Genomic DNA, 20,611 nt, shown 5'->3' on the forward strand with positions numbered 1-20,611 from the left:
TGTGGTAATGTGAATGAAATACGCCGAATACAATTTTTGGAACGACCTTGAGATCTGACTATCGATTTGTAATAAATTTTCAGTGGATAGTTGCATTTGAATCAAATAATAGAATTTTTTTAACCTCTCTTTTATATAAAGAAAAAATATGATTTATGTGTATTTTCTCAAAGTAATTAAATTTTTTACATAGTTATTGCTTTCGGCTGAATCAATATGAATGCATTACGGGTACACAACTAATGTAATTGTCTTTGGTGTTTAATTCCATTTTATCTTATGCTATGCTGTGACGTTTTTTCCTTTATATATTTATATATATATATTTTTCCTTTACTCATAATACGCATTGAATCCTAAAATGAAATTGCCACAATTCCTTTTGCATTAATCGTATGAGCTTGAATTGACAGTATTGGCCACAGCCAACTATATCAGAAGTTAACTAATTGTAAATTATATTTTAATTCAACATAAATATGTTAATAGCTACAAATAATAAGAATAAGTTTATGAGGTATAAAGTTCTATGTAATGATTTCAAAACGAATCATTTCTGATCACTTAAAATTTGCTTCAAATAAATTCAAGGCCATAGCGGCCTACTGGCAAGCTTTTGGCTTCGAGTCCTGAGGTTTCAAGGTTTGAAACCTCAGGACAAGGATTTCATACTTGTTAAACAAGAATGAAATCCTTCAAAAACGATAAAATCTTGGAAATTAATTAAATTGAAATTAGAGTTAAAATATCATTATATATATATATATATATATATATATATATATATAATAAACAAAATTTTGTTTATTTGACGATGATATGCCCTGAAGATTTATATTTTTAATTACACTGCGATACAAATACTTGAAATTTACAAAGAAAAGAAGGGAAATTTCACCGAAAATTTGTCGTATACTCTGTAATAAATCTACTTATGAATAATTAACCTTATGCCATTGGCAACCAATAATTACGAAAGAATCTGTTAAAATGCAATCTTTGGCGATTAATCGATGAGATGCAGTTAATAACATAGAAGGAAACAAAATGTATATTTTAGACACATTTTTTTCAGACGTCTAAAATCAAAATAATTGTGTTAACGTACTTTTGACTGTATAGATCGACTGACAATCTATCTCACATCCTATTTAGTTCCAAAGTTGGTACATATCTGCATTATAGAAGTTAAATTTCTGTGCCAAATTTTATAAACCTAACTCTCTTGTTTGTCGTTGTTATATTAACTTACGTTCGCTTCGAATGGACTTCTTTCAAACTTTGATAGAAATCTACATATTTGGATAGGGATCATATACCAAGTTTCATCAATCTAGCTCAACCGTTTTTATCATGTTCACATATAAATAGACAGACATAATTCCAAAAATATATTTTTCGGATGCAGGAAGATCTGAAATATTCGTCAAAATCTAAATTTCGGGGTGTTTTTTTCTAGTTTATTTATTTTTATGATTACAATAATTTCTCTTTGTAAACTTCGTATATGAGAAAGTAAAAAAGTTAGTAGAAAGAAATTGAGGAATTTTTTTTATATTGAAGAACAGACTAAATCTATACTTATAATAAAGCTCAATGTGTGTGTGTGTGTGTGTGTTGGCGCTCTACAGGCCAGGTCATTTGACATACAGCTATCAAATTTGGTACATGTATACCTTAGAGGTCGGGAATGTGCACCTGGGGTACCTTTTTTTGAAATTTTAATTAGAATTTTAATTATTAATTAAAAACTAACTTTCCCGCCAAAAGAATCTTCCATTTTCCCCACCGCCAACTTTTCCGCCAAAAAAATCTTCCATTATCCCCAGCGCCAAACGAGAAAGGCTTCCGTTGTTTTTTTCTCCCAACAGTAATGAGGCTAGGGTTAAAATTTTTCGGCGGATTATTTCAATCGGTTCTGCTTATTTTCTTAATGTTTGATGCATTTAAAATTAAACATTGTTAATGAATCAATCTTTCAGATTCATTCTGAAGTACTTTTGAATTAAAATAAAACAGAATAAAGGAAATTAAAAATTTCTAATCCGCATAGCGTTACCCCAACTGGCGTAGAAAAAATCACGTATTTGCGTTACGTAACCGGCGAAGAAAATTCACGCATGCGCATTCTGTTCTGATTGTTGCCATGACAACATGTATATGCTTATAGTTTTAAGTACAACGTTTTTTAAGTAGTGTTTTTTAAAACCTGTTTTCAACCGTTTATTTTAAACGATTCGTTTTATTTTCTTAGTGTTTGATGCATTTAAATTTAAACATTGTTAATGAATCGATCTGCTCATAATGAATCTAAGAAAAATTTGTTGACCTTCTCTTGAGATATTACATAAATTTTAAAAAATATTCTTTAGTGCCCATAAAGTTTAAACGCTGAGTGACTCTATTTTCAGTAATCAGATTATAAAAAAATGCTTTGTTTCAGTAAAAAATATTATTATATTAATTGAAGATAAATTCTTTCCACTTTAATTTAAAGCATAAATTCTACGGGTGCTAACAGAAAATGAGAGAGATACATATTACGTTATGACTGAAGGCCTTTATAATATTATGAATGAATTATATGATAATCAAAATTTGAAGTTTTAAAATATTTTGATGAAGAAGCTATTAAAGTAGAAATTGCATAAAATATTTAATTATTAAAATTTTAACGAACATTAAGATTGGCGAACCGGCTGGTCGCCAAAGGCGGCTAGTATAAGATAATGTCAATACCAAAAAAAAAGCAAAAGTATTTTGTTGTATTTTTCGTTAGCTCACTTCCTGAATATAAAAATATGTTTCGTTTGTTTCTCATTTTCAGTGTGATAATTTTTATATTGTAACTGTTTTAATTTCCGCCAAATTTTTATTATTATTATTATTTTAGACTAACAGAAATATGGCATTTTATCTGGCGCCATGATTGGCTCTTGTGAAAGAGAGACTTCTCTCTTTTAAATACAGTGGATAGATTAACAACTTTTTTTTACGTTTTGTGTATTTATAATTCAATTTACAATATAAAGTCTTTAAAAATGGCAAAACAAAAGAGTGATAGATAAGAAACTTTAAGCATTTTATGTACAAGAAGTGATGATAAAATGACATCCGTTTACATCGCAATACAAACGCAAAAGAGACCGAAATTTTCCCCTTCGGTATTTTTACAATGAAATTTCGATAGGGATTTCTTTGACACGTGTAGTCTTAGGAAATGGAAATTTAGGTATTTTTAAATTGATGTGAGAAAAATTAAGAATTTTTATCCCTTTGCTCAGAGCGTGAGAACCTGCTGAAGTAAGTAGTTTTTGTCAGCGCGTGTAAAATAGATTCAATAAAAAAGTTGAAATTGGATCAGGAAATAAAATAACATTTTGGAATTAAGTTAGTATGGGCTAAATTAAGATAAAAATTGGGAAGTTAATTAGAATTTATATTAGATTAAGAGATATCATTACATATACAATATTGAAAATACTTTCCAGTTTAATGTATGGAAACCACATGTTTGAAAAAAGAGCTTTCAGATCTTAAATGCTTTATAAAACAGTTTTCGTACTTTCGCGACTGTTAAAAAGAAAAAGAGAAAAAAAAATCATTCGGTTTCAAGATCTTTTTATTATTCTTCCCTAAAAGATGAGTTCCATTTTTTTTTTTTTTTCTCAGTCGAAATCAGCAAGAAATCGACGCTTTGGGGCAATTACGAATTCATTTTATCTCTAAAAATTCGTTAGCGCTGTTTAGCCCAAGGGTCTCATGTTTTATACATATCCATGTTCCAGCATACATACCATTCTTCTGATGAAAATCCTCCCGCTAGGAATTTCGCTTTCCTGCTTCTTCACAAAAATTATTCTTGTGTTTCACTACAGCTATTTCTTTATCTGTTTTGCGCACTTTTTATTCCCACAGCGAGTGCTCAGTTTTCAAAATAAAGGAAGTAAGAAAATCTGTATAAGAATAATAATAAAAGGCAATGGTATGAGTTGTATAAAGTAAATCACGTGTCCACCCCTTTGTTTATCACGTTGTGTTTCAAAATAAAACCAAATTTGCATATTCTTTTTATCTATATATATTTCGCCCCTCTCCTCACTTTTTTTTTTTTTCTTCTGTTCCATTTGCTTTTTTGCATTTGCGAATATGACTCGAGCGAAGTCCTACTTTCCATTACTACCCTAAGTAAAAGAACAGACTAAATTCATTTCTCTCCCTTTCTATGCAGAAAGAATGAAGAATCAGCCGGGATGAAAATGGGTGTTTTTATTTATTTATGGGATTTTTTTTTATTCTATTTTTATTAGGAAACTACTCTTTTTCTTGTATTATTATTATTTATTTATTCAAACTCATTTTCTGCTGCCTTGTTGTTTTGGATTAGAAATAATAAATAAATAAATATGTATATTTCCGCTTCGACTGGAATAACTCTGCTATAAAGAAAGGAATATGTTTTTTTTATTTTATTTTACTTATGTTTCTGTTTATTCAATTTATTTTTCTATCTTCTTCGGTTGATGATAAAAGGAAGTAATGCGAGTTACATGATATTTTATCCTAACTTTTCTGGTGGGGACACTTTTTTCTAAAAAGAAAAGTAAATAAATAAAAATGTTATTATTAATATTGGTTGTGAGATAGAGAGATTATAAATGAAGTTTTGATGTAGATATGGTATATTTATCTTCAGTTGTACAAGCAGCTGTGTCTGCATCGTCGTTATAACATATTTGTATGTTTTATTTTATTTCAAGCAGATTTTTTTTTTTTTTTTTTTTCGAAGAAGAAAAAGTTGCAAACAATTTCTTAGAGTTAATGATTCGAAAGGAAAGGAAGTGAAGTTGCGATTCAGTAGACAAATGCAAGCATTTATCTTCAGCGCTATTCCATAATTTACTGTAGAAAAGTAACTCAAGAACGAAAATGCAGTATAGACTCTCGGATAAACAATTTCAGTTCGTGAAATAACAAATCAAATCTCTTATTTGTTGTTCTTCCTTTTGTATTTCAAGAAAATCTATACTATTTAGTTAATCATTTGACTTAAATAGCAAAATAGAAGTAAAAGTAGTTTTAATGTGTATTCAGTGAAATCTCTAGAAAATTGTGGATCTTGGATGCAGTTGTGAACGCCACGAGTTCTCTGATTTTTCTTGTCACACGTGAAATTTGTATTCTTCATGGTACAGTAACTAGCACTTGTGCATTAACTGCATACCATTGACGATAAATAATTAAGAAGATCCATTTTTAACGCGAGTACTGACTAAGTCTATGACAAAGGATACTGACGTGCTCTGATTGGTTTAAGCCTTGGCATCTTTTTGGCAATGTTTTGCCAAAAAGATGCCACACCGAAATATATTTTTATAAAAATAAATAAAATTTGGGAATTTATCTCCCCTCCTATTTTTTACGGTTTACATGTAATATTAATCTGGAACACATATACAGCAGAAAAGATCAAATCCGGAAACCTGAATTCAGGAAATATAAAAATTACAATTTATTAAAAATATTTTTTGTGTGGTTCTTCTTTATATTATTTTGATATAACTAAAAAAATTAGCTACGAAATCACATATTCCGTTAAAGCGTACATATTTATACGTTTTGAACATTAAGTAATCATCTCCCCATATGTAGTTGCTGGGCAAGTAACAAACGTTCAGCAACAAATTTCAATGACTGCATAAATTATCTAATAAAGGCACGAAAATCATAGAAAAATAAGAATTATTTAATTGCTGCATCATATGTTGAGTAATTACTATCATTCAGTTTTTATACTTCTGTGCATAAACAACATTAGTTACATGTATTACTAGTATTATTAGTAATTTTTATCATTATTATTATTAATTAGTATTAGTATATTACTAGTAATATTTAGAGAAAACAATTATATTAAAAAATTAGATCGTGTTGATATTCATTCGTAAATTCCATAAAACTAATGAAAGGTACAAGGTTTGAGCCAAATAAGCGAAAAATACACTATTATGAGTGCAATACATTGCCAAAAAGATGCCAAGGCTTAAACCAATCAGAGCACGTCGGTATCCTTTGTCATAGACAGTCTGTACAATTTGCGAACTCGCATTTTTAACACAAGTCTATCGTTTTTACTGAATCATGATCATTGGACATTAATCACTGTCAGAAGTGCCTGAAAAATTGAATATGTATATTTTAAATGCGTTTTAATCCTACTGATTGAAATCTAACTTCGACTTTGAATTACATTTGTACTCACAAGATCACATACCACATTTCATGTATTTAAATCATTGCCCTTTTGAGTTTTCACGCTTACATACATAAGAAAGTACACACCGACAGACGGTCAACCTATTGATGGAATTAGTTTCAAATATGTTACGGATTTACACTTTAGATTATAATTCCAATTCTGTGAACTTAATTTATGATTAGAATAGAATTCTGTTATAAAATTTACTTAACTGTATATGCCGATAATTTCAATTTTAATGAAAAATTTTATCTTTTTGAAAGTTTTGAATTCTGTAAAATACAAGTGCTCCCACTTATTTTTGGCAGTTTTTCTAACAGACAGACACAAAGACAGAATTATTATACAAATGATTTCAAAATATGTGCTTTAGAAAAAGTAATTCAAATGTTAAAAAAAGAAGAATGACGTCTTGTGTACCCTTATCTCCTTATATTTCAAAGTGTGTAATTGCGTAAGCAATCGTTGATTTAATTCTCGATTATTTTGGTGGAATTAAATAGCTATTCATTATTTAAATGTATCTTCCTGATAAATAATTTAAAATATTCGTCTGTAATTATCTTCATTTATTTTTATTAGCTTTATTTATTACACAAGTTAGTATTTTAAATTATTTTATTTTTATAATTACAAATCTTATTACTAATAATATATTTCTTTGATATTTAATGTAATAGATGTGTATTTATTATAAAATTGTTTTTAAAGTATGTTTTTCAAATAATTTTAATTTAAAATAATTTCTTTTTTAGGTTTAATTACTACTGCTGATTTGAGACGATTGGATCGCGAGGTACAAGCAGAACATGCTTTGGAGGTTAGTATCGTGTCGCCATCTGGTTTCATTTCAGTGAATAAATTGTGTAATGTTTAAGTCATTTAATTACTAAGCTTAGTTGATTAAAAATGTTATTCCGTTTTCAGTATTTTTATTATTTGCTTTGTATGAAGTGACGAAATATTTTGTGCCTGTAGCTAATGCACATTATGCGGCCCTTCTTTTAATAATTTGAACAATTTTGTTTCATATTTCAACACATTTTTTAACATGTTTAATTTTTATTACATTCTAATCTTTTCTATTTAATTAACTTTGTGAATGTATATTTGTACAAATTGCCCTGCATCCACATTTGTAAACAATATTATTGAAGAAGTTATTTAATGTCTGTAAATATTCTAAAATATCTTAATGAAAAATATATTTATCAGATGTACAAAATTATTTTGATAAAATTTTAATATTATCCATATATTTTATAATTTGTTGAATTTTTTGTGAACTTATTCATTTGGCAATCATAAAATTAAATAATTTATATGTTAAAAATGGGTTAATTGACCCACTTGCATCCACTTCTCAGCTTAATGGCCCTAGGCAACTACCAAATCTGAAATCCATCATTGATTATATGGCATGTTATAATTATTTTATATTCTTTTTCTTTAAGAGAAAAGTACAATTATTGAGAAAATTGCTCTTATTTGCTGACATTCAAAACCAAACTTTTTATAGTTTAATAAATGTGATAGAATAATTATAGTGGAAATATTCCTCATAGAAAATATGAAATTACTCTATTAAAATAATTAAATGCCCTGAATAAAAGTATTCTTACATCAACAGTTTGTAACAAACTTCTTTCCCGCAATTCCTATTTTTAAAAAATGAATGAAGAGTGCTTAGTGTATTCAGACTTGTTTATATAGTATCTTTTTCAAAAAATTAATATATTCAAAAGATATTTTATATATCTTTAAAGCTTTTTGAAAGTACTATTAAATATCTTTTTTTTAGTGGATAACTTTTTTTCTTTATTTATTATTCTTATCATAGATCCATTTCTAGACACTAAAATATATATATATATATATTTTTTTTTATATTCCAGATTAAAGTGGAAGACGGGGGCAGCCCATCTCTTTCATCATTAACCAGAGTTTTGGTTTCAATCATTGATGAGAATGATAATGATCCTGAATTTCATTCATCACTTTATCTATGTCCAGTTTTAGAAACATCAAAAGTTGACCAAAATGTAGTTTTGTGCAGGGTAATAACATTTTTCATCCATATTTAGCGAATATATATATGCTAAAAGGAGTTTTATTATTAAAAAATATATGATTAATTTTCTTCTAAGCTATTTATTTTTAAATATTTTAGTCTCATTTTTTTTTTTTTTTCATATCATTTTTTTACATCATTTCAAATTATTGGTATGTATTAGCCGATGAATGCAATCTTCTCAACTTTCACATAGTGTATTATTTCTGTAATAATGTATTGTGCTCTGAAACTGTGCTAAATAGTACACAAAGACATATCACAGTTAGTATTGATGTAAAAAAAAAATTGTATAAAGAATATCTAAATTTGTTGAATTGTACTCATGTGAAAATCATGTTATTTGGAAAATAGTTGCAATTTTTACACTATGATATTGGAATACTATGAGAAAAACAATGGCATAGTGTTTGGGAAGAGGGGATAAGCAAGGAAATTATAGATGCCTTGGTACCATGAAAACAAAAAATTAGTGCTTCTATGCCTCTCTTTGAAATAAAATATTATGAAGGAGTGAAAAAATATTTTGTTTCTTACTTCACCACTATTTGAGCCCATTAAACCTCAGTATACCGACTTTTGTGCATTGATTGTAAATTTTATAGCATTCAAGAATTACTTTTTAACAATTATTTTTTTAATGGATGCAGTATCTCTTTTCATACTTTTCTTATTTATTTGACTTTTATTTCTGTTTTTGTTTTGTCATTCTTTAATAATATAAACATTTTAAGTAGTTTCTTAACTTCATAAATGCATATAATCAAACAGTCTTTAATTTAATGTTACTTAAATCTAATTTTTTTGATGTTGTAATTCTTTTTTGCATAAGTTTATGTTAAAACTCAAAAATAATAAAATATATTTTAAAAAAAACATAAACTACTTTTTAAAGGGAAGGGGGGGGAAAGAATAACAGGAAAACATTTAAGGATCTCAAAATCTTTATTTCTCTTTTCTTAACATGAGTTTGAAATTTTTGTGATGGCAATTTATTTCTTATTTTAGATATTGCTTAATTAGATTTTTTCCTATGAATTTTGAATAAGGAAATATGGTTAAGTATTTTGGTTGTATTCTTTTGGTATGACAGAAATCAAATATAATTGAAAAATCATGTTTACTTTAAATAAATATATGCTACATTTTACATCCGTGTAATCATGTATTACTTTTACTCTTGTCTCTTAGGTTGTTGCTTCTGATGCTGATGCTGGACCAAATGGTGAAGTGAGTTATTCATTTGGATCTGAAAAGAGCTCTGATTTATTTACTGTGGATCCAAAAACTGGTGCAATCTATGTTAAACAAAAACTTGTAGCTGGTGAAGCTTATGATTTTATTGTAAGTACAGTAACTTTTTTTTAATTCTATTAAAAATGCATAATAGCTCAGTCTAAATCTAACAAAACCAGAGGGATTGGTCCCCCTTTCATCCAAATAAAGATCTTGTCCTTCTTCCTGCATAAAAATTAAAAACCTTAGACAATGCCATTAATGCCACGAGAACTCGGATTTCTATTTTCAATCTCATACATGAATATTTTATCCTTCATCGGATAGTGAATAAATTGAGTACACTTTTTTTTGGGGGGGGGGAGGCAGTTTCAAGCAAAATTTTATATTAAACTACATTTTTAATTTTAAAAAATCACATATCAAATTCATTTCATTTATTGAAATCATGTTTTTGAGTTTGTTTTTTCATGTATATTAGAATATACTGACATACTGAATATCGTTCAAAATTGGATATGGATCTGTACTTTAGATTCTAAAACTCTGTATGAAATTTAGCTTTAGTTTTTTTACATGTTGTAATTATGGTACTTACTTGCCCTCAAACAGACAAAACTCCTATGAATTGATTTTGTATTAAATTTGATAGAAATCTGCAATTTTGATTTCAAGACCATATACCAAATTTCATATCTCTAGCTAAAGGCGTTTTTTTAGTTATCATATTCACAAACAGATAGATATAACAGAAAGTCTGAAATATGAGGTTGAATCTGAAGGTTGAATTTTTTTTATTACTATATTTTCTTTTATTAATTTTAATTATTTTTTATTAATTTTAATTACTATATTTTCTTTTTGTATATGAGAAAATAATAAAAATGAAATTGAAAGTTTATGAAGATTATAATGACAAACAAAATTTAAAATTTCTTTGAGCACATGTAGTTATATAATATTATATACATTTGAACTGAAAGTTTAAAAGCCTTAATTCTTGTAATTTTTCAAACAAAAATGAAATTCTCTCTGCCAAAAATAAAACATAATTAATTTTTTTAATAAAATTTTTAAAGTTAAATCGAAGCTTTTATAAGATGTCCATTTCATTGTTTATTAATCCTGTTATTGTTAATATATTGTTAGTAAGCATAAACTAGTCATTAATATTAGCCAGTTTTATGTTAGCGTAAACTATTAATTTATTTTTGTCATTGATGGTAACCAATCATTTGATACTTGGTGTATCATTGGTTGTTTCCTTGTAGCCAAAATGCCACAATACTGTTATAATAACTTCACAATGTTGTTTTGCATTCAGAATATAGACTAACATAGTGGAGTTATTGTACAATAGCTTGTTTAGATGTACTTGCTCAATGTTTAAAGTTTTGTCTTAGAGCTCTGTCTAGCATTTTTGTCATTTATGCATCAAGAAATTGTTTTACTGACTTTTACTTTTTTAGGTTCAAGCCACTGACAAAGGCATCCCACCACGATCTTCTAGTGTTCGTGTAAGGGTGGATGTCTTTGCTCGACCTCCTTTGTCTTCCCGTCCCCCAGTTTGTAAAGAAATCGAAAATCTGGCAGCTGTAGCGGAAAATGATCCAGTGTATCAGTCTGTTGCATTCTTGCAGGCAGAAGATCCTGATGGTGATAAAGTGTGGTATTCCATTGTTGGTAAGCATTTTTAACAATATTAAGCAGTTGGTGTTGAAAGCATTTCAGTAATTTTACATTGTAGAAAATTATTACATATTTTATTTTAATGTATTGATTTTATAGATTAGATTTTTTTAGAAATAGATTTTTATTTTTATTTGTTTGGAAAATTATTTCAAATATCATAAGCCATTTATTAAATGGTTGCCATGAACATTTGTTTGCTTTATTTATTCATTCATTCTTTCATTATTTTTTCTCTTTATATTTTATTCATGTTTAAAATCAAATGTAATATCAGTGCTTATTGAAGAGAGATTTTTTGATTCCATTTTTTATTGTAATTTCTATAATGTGTGTGACTAAGGATAAGATTTATATATTTAAATATCAGCCTCCTTCTGTCTTTAATAATTGATATTTAGATTAATAGAAAAGGAAATCTTAAAATATTCTTTTAAAATGGAGTGGAGTCAAGATAACTAAATTCATGAAATAAGGTCTACGATTCTTTTGGAATACTTATTGGGTTATGTGTTTTTATCTTCCTTCATTAGCAGTAAATTAAGTCATGTAGGGTGATATAGTCACAAAATATTAAAGCAATCTACTGTCTGCAAGATACTTAAGGAAGAAAGAGATTAATTATATGGATGGAATAATTACATGCTATTATTTTATTGATCATATTACATCTAAACTACCTATAATGAAAATGTCAATTTTACTTTTTAAACATACTTTTCCTTCAGTGGCTCTTTGCTATTATGTGACTTTGACAGAGTGCTTCTAATAATATGCCAAAAATTCATATTATTATAAGCTATATTTAAAATTTCATCAGTCTTCTTGTCTGTTTTTAAGAATTTGTCTTTCTTTTTTCATTTTTTTTCAGTCTTTTGAGAAAAGCTACATTAGGTTTAGTCCTTTAAGAAAGATTACTTATTCATTAATTTTTTAATATATATGTATTCTTTTTCATTTGTTAAATAATTTCAATAACTTTCTATCATTCTAGATGAGTTATGGTTATTAAAAATTTCATTTTCATTTTCATTTTTTGACCTAAAGAAGTAGTAATATTTTATAAAGTAATGATGCAACAAAAATAATATGGTAAAAATAGCTGTTTATATATATTTCATCTCACCATTGTCTTGTATGAATAAATTTAATTTCCTTTTTATAAATATTGATTCCTTTTTTAATATCAGGTGGTAACACAGACGATGCCTTCATGATTCAAACATACACTGGCATAGTATCTGTAGCTAGACATTTAGATTGGGAGAAGAAATCTGATTATAATCTTAACATTAGTGTTACAGATGGTCTCAATATTATTTATCAACAGGTAATTCCATTGATGCTGAATTATATTAAGTCTTTCACGGTTTCATTAGTTTAAAGAATTTATTTTTCTATGTTCTCTTCTAATTGCTTTCTTTTTTAAATTATAGCTTCCAATTAAAGTAATAAATGTAAATGAACACAATCCAATATTTGTAAAAGAGCTCTATAGTGCTGATATTAGTGAAAATATACCAGTTGGAAGTACTATTCTTCAATTGGAAGCCTCTGATATTGATGAAATTGACAAAAACCTCATCTATTCCATTTATAACAGGTAGTATAGCATTTAATACTAAATATTTTCCATATATTGGATAGGCCTTATGTTTATTTCTTGTGTTCATAATAATTACAGGTTCAAAGTTGTTATTCAATTAGCATTTATAAATGATACCTTAGGTTTCATTAAAGAAAATGATTTATCGTTTACTCTTAAATATATATATTTCTAAGAGAGAATCTTTTATTTTTAAAATCAACTAAATTATTTTATCTTATGTATGTGTTACAATTTTATTGTGGAAATGTTTTAATATATATATATATATAAGAAATTTTTTATTAAACCTTACATGAATTACATTTTACCCATGTATTATAAAATTTACATTTGTATTGGATCATTATTCCGAGCATATGTGAAGTTTAATACTTAATATTTCTAATAGCACTGTGTTCTCATTTTGAGGAATTTACAGTTGGGTTGAAAATATAAAATGCTTTTTATTGACATTCTTCAAATCATTTTTAAAAAATTTAAATTAAAGGCAATGAAAATGATAACTGATTAAATTAAAATTCTTAGATGCTTCCATTACATGTCTTTCATCAAGAAAATGAATTATGTAAATTTTATCTGTGATAAAAGCACAACCTAAAAAGAATGAATTAAAATGTTCATTCCAGCTTTTTTTCCTTTTGAAACTAGATAATATTTTTTTAAAAAAAAGTGTATCCAACAATTTTGTGGAGTGTTTATGTTTGTCTAAATGAAAGCTGATTTTCAGATATTAAAAGTTATTATAATTAGGTGTGAAAAACTAGATTAATATAATCTAGATTAAACTAGATTAATTAGGAGTTTTGAGAGGTATGTTTGTAAAAACTAAAGGTTCATTCATGCAACTCCCAAAATTAAAGTTTAGGTCATTTTATCTTCAAATAAAAGTAAAACTACTTTCTTATTTGAAGTAGAGTTTCATAAAAAGCATTATTACATGTATATGCCTTTTAACTTTATATAATTATCTAATAATCAAGCATTTTATTATAAATATCTAGTACTATGTTATGTATCTAATAAGTTTACCTTTGTGTTTTCAGTGCCAATCCTCAAAGCCTTAAAGTGTTCAAAATAGATTCCTTTTCTGGAAAATTATCTGTATCCCACTCCTTAGATCATGAATCCATTAAAAAGCACATGCTAACTGTTATGGTTCGAGACAATGGAACACCCTCTAGACGTAGTTTTGCTCGAATAGTCATCAATGTTCATGATGAAAATGATCATCACCCTGAATTTTCATCTCCTTCCTATAAGTGCCAAGTTTATGAAACTGCAGCTGTTGGTTCATCTGTCATCAGAGTACTTGCAATGGATAAAGATAAAGGTCAAAATTCCCAACTGCAATTCAGTATTGCTTCAGGTACAAAATAATATCTTCTTAGTTAATGAGGACTAAAATGAATTTTACTGTAACACCTATGAATCCACTAAATTGAGATGGATTTCTGTGGCACTTAAAGATTTCATTAGTGTATGATTCATTTGTTGTAATTTTTTCAGGTGCTAATAATAACTTTTAAAACAGTTTATAGTTTTGCTTTTTAAAACTTATTGTATGTAGTGCTATAATTAAAAGTAGACAGGAATGGCATAATGCTTAGAACCCACAGTCTTAAAGGCTCTGATCTGAGGTGTTATTATGTAGGCAGATAGACATTATTATATCCTACTTTCCTAGACATAGGATTGTGTAAAAGTAACATATACTTTTTCTGAAATGATACCTTGAAATACACAATTTTGAATTTGATGTTGAATACAATTTTAAATTCTTTGTGTATTAATTTATTCAAAATAAAACAGATATGTGTCAAACTGTGAATAAGTACTAATTTATTTCCTTATCTTCTTAATTTATAAAATCATTAAACAGTGTTATAGAGATAATTAAGCATGTCAAGAACTAAAATACTTTTATAATTAGTGATAATGAGTTTAATTTTAATTAATGAGTTTTTAAGAGCCTCATGTTAAACATTTGCTGAAACTCATTACTGTCTAATTGTGCTATTGATTGTATATTCCAAAAATATATTATTAATAACATTACCAAACAAAAAAAATGAAATCTTGTTTAATTTGCCACAGGCCTGAAAGTTTGTAAAGACAAAGCATTAAAATAAATTGTAAATTCCATGAAATATATTGTTAGCCAGGGTGATAATACAAAAATTTATTTTTGGTTGGCTATACTTTTTTGTTTGTTGTTGTTGTTTAAAGGTTGCAAATATAAATTTAATTAATCCTATTAATAAAGTCAGTATATATATATATATAACATAATTCTTCAGGTAATGTATAATCTTAAATTGATTATTATTATTAATAATAAAAATAAAAAATAAACTGTTTATTATAATGCAGTATGTTTTAAAATTATAATTTTTTTTTTATTAAAATCAAATCTGTGGATATTAAGCATTGATTTTGATTTTTTTTTTCAAGATTTACTTGACAGAATACAATTACTGATAAAGCTTATTTTTATTTATCTATAATTTTAAATTTCAGGAAATATTGGAAATGCTTTCTCCATAGACGAAACTTTGGGCATAGTTCTGATAGCTAAGCCTTTGAACCGACAAGTAATGCCTGAATACTTCCTCCTTCTTCGAGCCTCTGATAAAGGAACTCCTTCATTCAACTCCACTGTAAATGTGCACATCATTGTTACTGTTGCCAACAATGCACCTCCAAAATTTGAACAAAAGGATTATATTGTGGAATTACACGAAAATGAAAAACCAGGGAAACCTTTAACTGCTGTGATTGCAACTAGTCGTTCATCTGTATATTATGAAATCATCAGTGGCAATATCAATGACAGCTTTGTGATCAATCCAACTTCTGGCATTTTACGAACTAATGCCATATTAGATTTTGAAGTAATGAAATTTTACAATTTGACAATCAGAGCTACAAATATGGTTGGTGCCAATAGTACAACTTCTGTGCTTGTTCACGTGATCGACAGAAATGATAATGCTCCCATATTTCATCAGCTAGAATATAAAGGTCAAATTATGGAGTCTGATAAAATTAGGAGCATGGTTTTAATAGATGGCATCAAACCTCTAGTAGTTTCAGCATATGATAATGATTCTGAGATAAACTCTGTTCTGCATTATAAAATTGTTGAAAAATCTGCATCTGCATATTTTACTATAGATCCAAATACAGGTATGTAATTTTTTCAGTTAAAGTTCATAGATATTTGTACCTGAACTTAAGCACTTGTATTGCTTTATTATACGTAAATTGGAAATTATTGAATGTTGATTTTATGCCTGTTGTTGCAGTTTTAAGTATTTTGTACTTATGTTTATTGAAATCACTTGTTTTTGTTAAAGTTTTCAATAGTTTTATTTATATCTATTTTGTTGCTGCAAATAAAAATTATATTTTAATATGAAATCAAAATTTCCTGAGGTTAAGTGACTTTGAAATGACTAATCAATGAGGGAAATAATTTAAAGATTAATTACAAAATTGAAAATTTTAATTTAAAAGAAATTGAAATATTAATTGAGATAAATTAAAACAGGAACAGAATAGAAAATAAAAATATTATTAAACTTAATGATTTTAATTATTAAGAATGATTTATCAAAAAATTTAAATGAGCAAATTCCTCAGTATTTTAATTTGGAATCATAAGCAATTAGCTTTTTTATAAATCACCACATTTCATCATTTTCTTTGATTACAGACATGGCGCATTTCTTCGAAAACATACATTATTATGTTTTTGGGAACCAAGTTTATCCTTCTTGAGATCCTTATATAATAATTCTATAATATTTTTTTATGTCACATATACTTTTTGAAAAAATTTTTTACTTTTTTTGTTCCAATGTTCTTTTTTTTTTTTTTTTTTTTTTTACTTTTTGGTGTTTATATTTTGTATGATTCATTATTTATTTGATTCAACTTTTTCTGCTCTAAGCTTGTTTCATATTTATTGTTGTTTACTCCACTTGTTTAGTGAAATTTTGAGATTATGTCTTATTATTTATATTCATTTAATATTTGCTGTGTTATAGTAGATTTGCATACAAGTTATTTTTTATATGTGAACATTTTTCAGAAAGCTTATACTATTTGTGGGAAGTTGACCCAAATACATTGAATTTTTATTCTTTTATAGTGATTTTATAAATTCATCTATGATGTAGTTATAAATTATAGTTTTTTTAAAGATTACTTAGTGTTCAACCAGCTTTTTTATTAATTTACCATGAATTATCATTTCATTCAATATTAATTTTCAAAAATCATTTACTGTTTTGTGTAGGTGCCATTCGAACTGCAACAACCTTCGATCATGAGAAGAAATCCAGTTTCTCTTTTTCTGTACAAGCCTGGGACATGGGGAAACCTCACCTGAATGCCGAAGTGCCTGCCAAAGTGTTCATTTCTGTGATAGACATTAATGACTGCCCTCCTCAATTTGGAGAAGCCTATTACACTGCCATTCTCCTGCTGCCAACTTATAAAGGAGTCCATGTCATAAATGTGATAGCAACTGATATGGATTCCTTCAGTTCGATCAGATACAGTATTGTGTCAGGAAACATCGAAAAGAAGTTTCTCATCAACGAAACTACAGGTGATATCACAGTCCTAGATCCCAGTGGCCTTGCCAGGAAGTACACTCTCGTCGTCTCTGCTTCTGACGGGGAGTTTGAAACAAGCACAAAAGTTGTCTTCAAAGTTCAGGAAAGCCAACAGAGTGGTTTGCAGTTCAGTGAAGACAAGTATTTTTCTAAAGTTCAAGAGAATTCGACAGAAATCAGCACAGTAGCTATTGTCACCCCTCTTGGGACTGAGCTCAATGAACATCTGACTTTTCATATTTTGAACCCAACTTACATGTTCAGGATTGGAGAAACAACAGGGGTTATTCGTACCACTGGCAGGATGTTTGATCGGGAAGCTCAGAGCTTTTATACTTTGGTTGTAGAAGTGAGGAATGAAGGAAGAGAAATTTCAAAGTATGCTCATGTTTTGGTGGAAATATCAGTAGTAGATATCAATGATAATGCACCATTTTTCATTGGATTGCCTTATTTTGTCGTGGCTCCTGTTGATTCTCCTGTAGATCATTCTGTATTTAAAGTAAGAAGACATTATTTAAATTGTTTGCTTTAAAGAATGTTTCATTAATTATATATTATATTTAATTATTTGCCTTTCATATTTAATATTATTCTTTTATATATTCAGAGATAGAAAAAATTTATAAAAGTATAGATAAGAGATGGTAAAGCATATCTTTTTTAGAAATACAGTCAAATATAATATCACAATTTTAGAATCAATAATTTAAAAAGTTTTATTCCTATTTTTGCTAATGAATAGTTACATTGGTAATGAATCAATATTACCAACATAACTAACTGCCTTTTTAACTTGATCAAATTATCTTTAAAAAGCAAGAATCTTTAAAAATTGTTTATTGCAAACTATTTTTAAAAAATCCATTTAATGAATACAAATAATATCTTATGTTGCTTATGAATTAAATATATTTAATTCTGAAATTAATAAATATCCAGAAACGGAAATATATATCATATCTTGCCATTTGGAATAACAATTCATTCTAGTTGCCTGCATATTCATATTCAGCATGAATGTGATAGTTTCAATCAAAATTATTAAACTTTTATGAATCATAGTTCCTACGAGTGCTAATTATACTTTTCAGATGAGTTGAGAGGTGAATATATGTTTTGTAAACTTTACAAGATCTGGTGATTAAATTTTAATTATATATTTAGAATTGAGCTATGCAATCTTATTTGTTTTACTAGGCTGTAATGTATGCAATTATCAATCATTTGTTACACTAATATATGTATTTATGTTTTAGGTTAAAGCTATGGACTATGATTCAGGGCCAAATGGAGACGTTGTTTTTGAAATCATTGATGGTGATAAACGGACATTTCGTATTGATCGCAAATCTGGAGAAATTTTTTTAAAGCAGGCTTTGACTTCTAATAAATATGAGCTTGTTATTGAGGCTAGAGACAGAGGTATTATTTTTATCAGTTTTTAAGCAATGGAAATTAGCTGTAAATATTGTATGTTTGAGTCTATTTTATTTATTTATTTAGGAATGAGTATAAAAAATTTTCTTAGCTGAAAATTTAAAAATATTTTCAGTCAAGTAAGTGGAGAAAAAATTATTTTAAATACTTTAAAACAATCAATAATAGTAATCTTAATTGATCTTATAATCTTAAATGACCTTTTGACAAAATATTTTGGAGTAAGTTTAGATATGTCTTTCAAATTTTTTGCAGTAATTTTATAATTAAGTGAACTAAAAAAAAAGAGAGTAATTATATATGATCTAAATTATTTTTTATGCAGAAAATAAAATTCTAAATTTTGTTTAAAATACTTTATAGTAATTCATTAGTAATGTTTTGTATAAATTTTCTTTATTAATTGCATTTTGCATAGAAAAAGAATAGGTATATTTCTTATCCCTTTTATTTAAAAAATTAAGTTTTTTTAATTAATATTTTCTTTACATTTTTTTACATCACTTAATTTTATTTACCATCAGTTATTTGGCATTTCATTATATTTTATATTTGAAACAAATTCTGTGCCACTCTAAATCAAGTTTTCAACTTTTAAATATTATGTTTCTTTTTTATGTCTTGCAAATATGATTTCATTTGTATAGTTTAATCTTTACATCAATGATTAATTTTATGTCATGTTTTTAGGAAATCCTGCTCTGAGCTCTCATACCATTTTACCTATTCAAGTGATAAGCCATGATATGCCTGTTTTTGCTCAACAGTTATATCAAGTTACTGTGTTAGAAAACATTCCTACAGGTTCGCCTTTACTCACTGTTACAGCCACAAGTCCAAGTGGAAGACAATTAATATATAGTTTAGTTGCAGGAAACAGAAAAGAAGATCTACGTTTGGACTTCAATACAGGTTAGATATAGAATAAAACTGCAACCAGGCTTTGAGAATCTTTATTATATATTTAAAATATTTGGTTTTAAAAAATCAAACTTATCTTTGTATGTTCAGCTAATTTAATTACAAATGTTTTATCTTTATTTTTATTTGATGCATTTTTTTTTGTTATTATTATTGCTGACATTATTTTTGTTTCTGTTCCTTGCTTTTTCTGCATTTATAATAAAAGTATTATCTGGTGGATAAACTTGCATATCTTTTTTCTGTCACTGATATATATATCTATTGGAAAAATGTACTTTTATTTTCTTAATCAATTTTTAAGCAAAAGCAGTTTGTTAGATTTTAATTATCATGAAATAATCAGATGTGGGCTTAACTGTATTGCATTCGGTATTATATCAATAGATGGGACTTTATAAGAACATTTTTAGAAATTTTTTTGCTCTGATTTGAATACAGTATTTTTAATAAAAGAAAATTCCTTTGGAGGTTAGAATCTTAAATAAAATTATTTCCTTATTTCATTTAAAGGACACCATATAATACCTTTCATTGTTCTTAAATTGTTATGTAATACCTTTCATTATTTTTATTCAGTTTTATTCAAATTTATATTTAACATAGGATAAAAACTCATTTTTGCACATAATAGTTAGGTTAAGCTCACTGTAATTATCCTTAAATAAACTGTTTCATTCATTATGCTTTCATTGTTTATTTTTTCCAATCATTATTTTTACTAACTTTTGTTATCAATAAATTGGTGGTTGGTTTTATTGCGC

General features: G+C 27.1%; 1 protein-coding gene across 4 annotated transcripts in view; it reads left to right on the forward strand.

Moving 5' to 3' along the window:
- LOC129965363 (fat-like cadherin-related tumor suppressor homolog) overlaps positions 1–20,611 on the forward strand; it is a 509,169-nt gene that overhangs the window by 460,373 nt on the left and 28,185 nt on the right. For all 4 annotated transcript variants that reach the window (XM_056079193.1, XM_056079196.1, XM_056079195.1 and 1 more), the window contains 11 exons: positions 7,015–7,079; positions 8,155–8,316; positions 9,522–9,674; positions 11,036–11,249; positions 12,446–12,585; positions 12,692–12,858; positions 13,908–14,230; positions 15,382–16,050; positions 17,165–17,988; positions 18,746–18,911; positions 19,617–19,838. In XM_056079193.1, coding sequence (XP_055935168.1) covers positions 7,015–7,079; positions 8,155–8,316; positions 9,522–9,674; positions 11,036–11,249; positions 12,446–12,585; positions 12,692–12,858; positions 13,908–14,230; positions 15,382–16,050; positions 17,165–17,988; positions 18,746–18,911; positions 19,617–19,838 — 3,105 coding nt within the window. The remainder of the gene's footprint in view (positions 1–7,014; positions 7,080–8,154; positions 8,317–9,521; positions 9,675–11,035; positions 11,250–12,445; positions 12,586–12,691; positions 12,859–13,907; positions 14,231–15,381; positions 16,051–17,164; positions 17,989–18,745; positions 18,912–19,616; positions 19,839–20,611) is intronic.

The sequence above is a fragment of the Argiope bruennichi genome, chromosome 4 (genome assembly GCF_947563725.1).
Source record: "Argiope bruennichi chromosome 4, qqArgBrue1.1, whole genome shotgun sequence".
Lineage (NCBI taxonomy): Eukaryota > Metazoa > Arthropoda > Arachnida > Araneae > Araneidae > Argiope > Argiope bruennichi.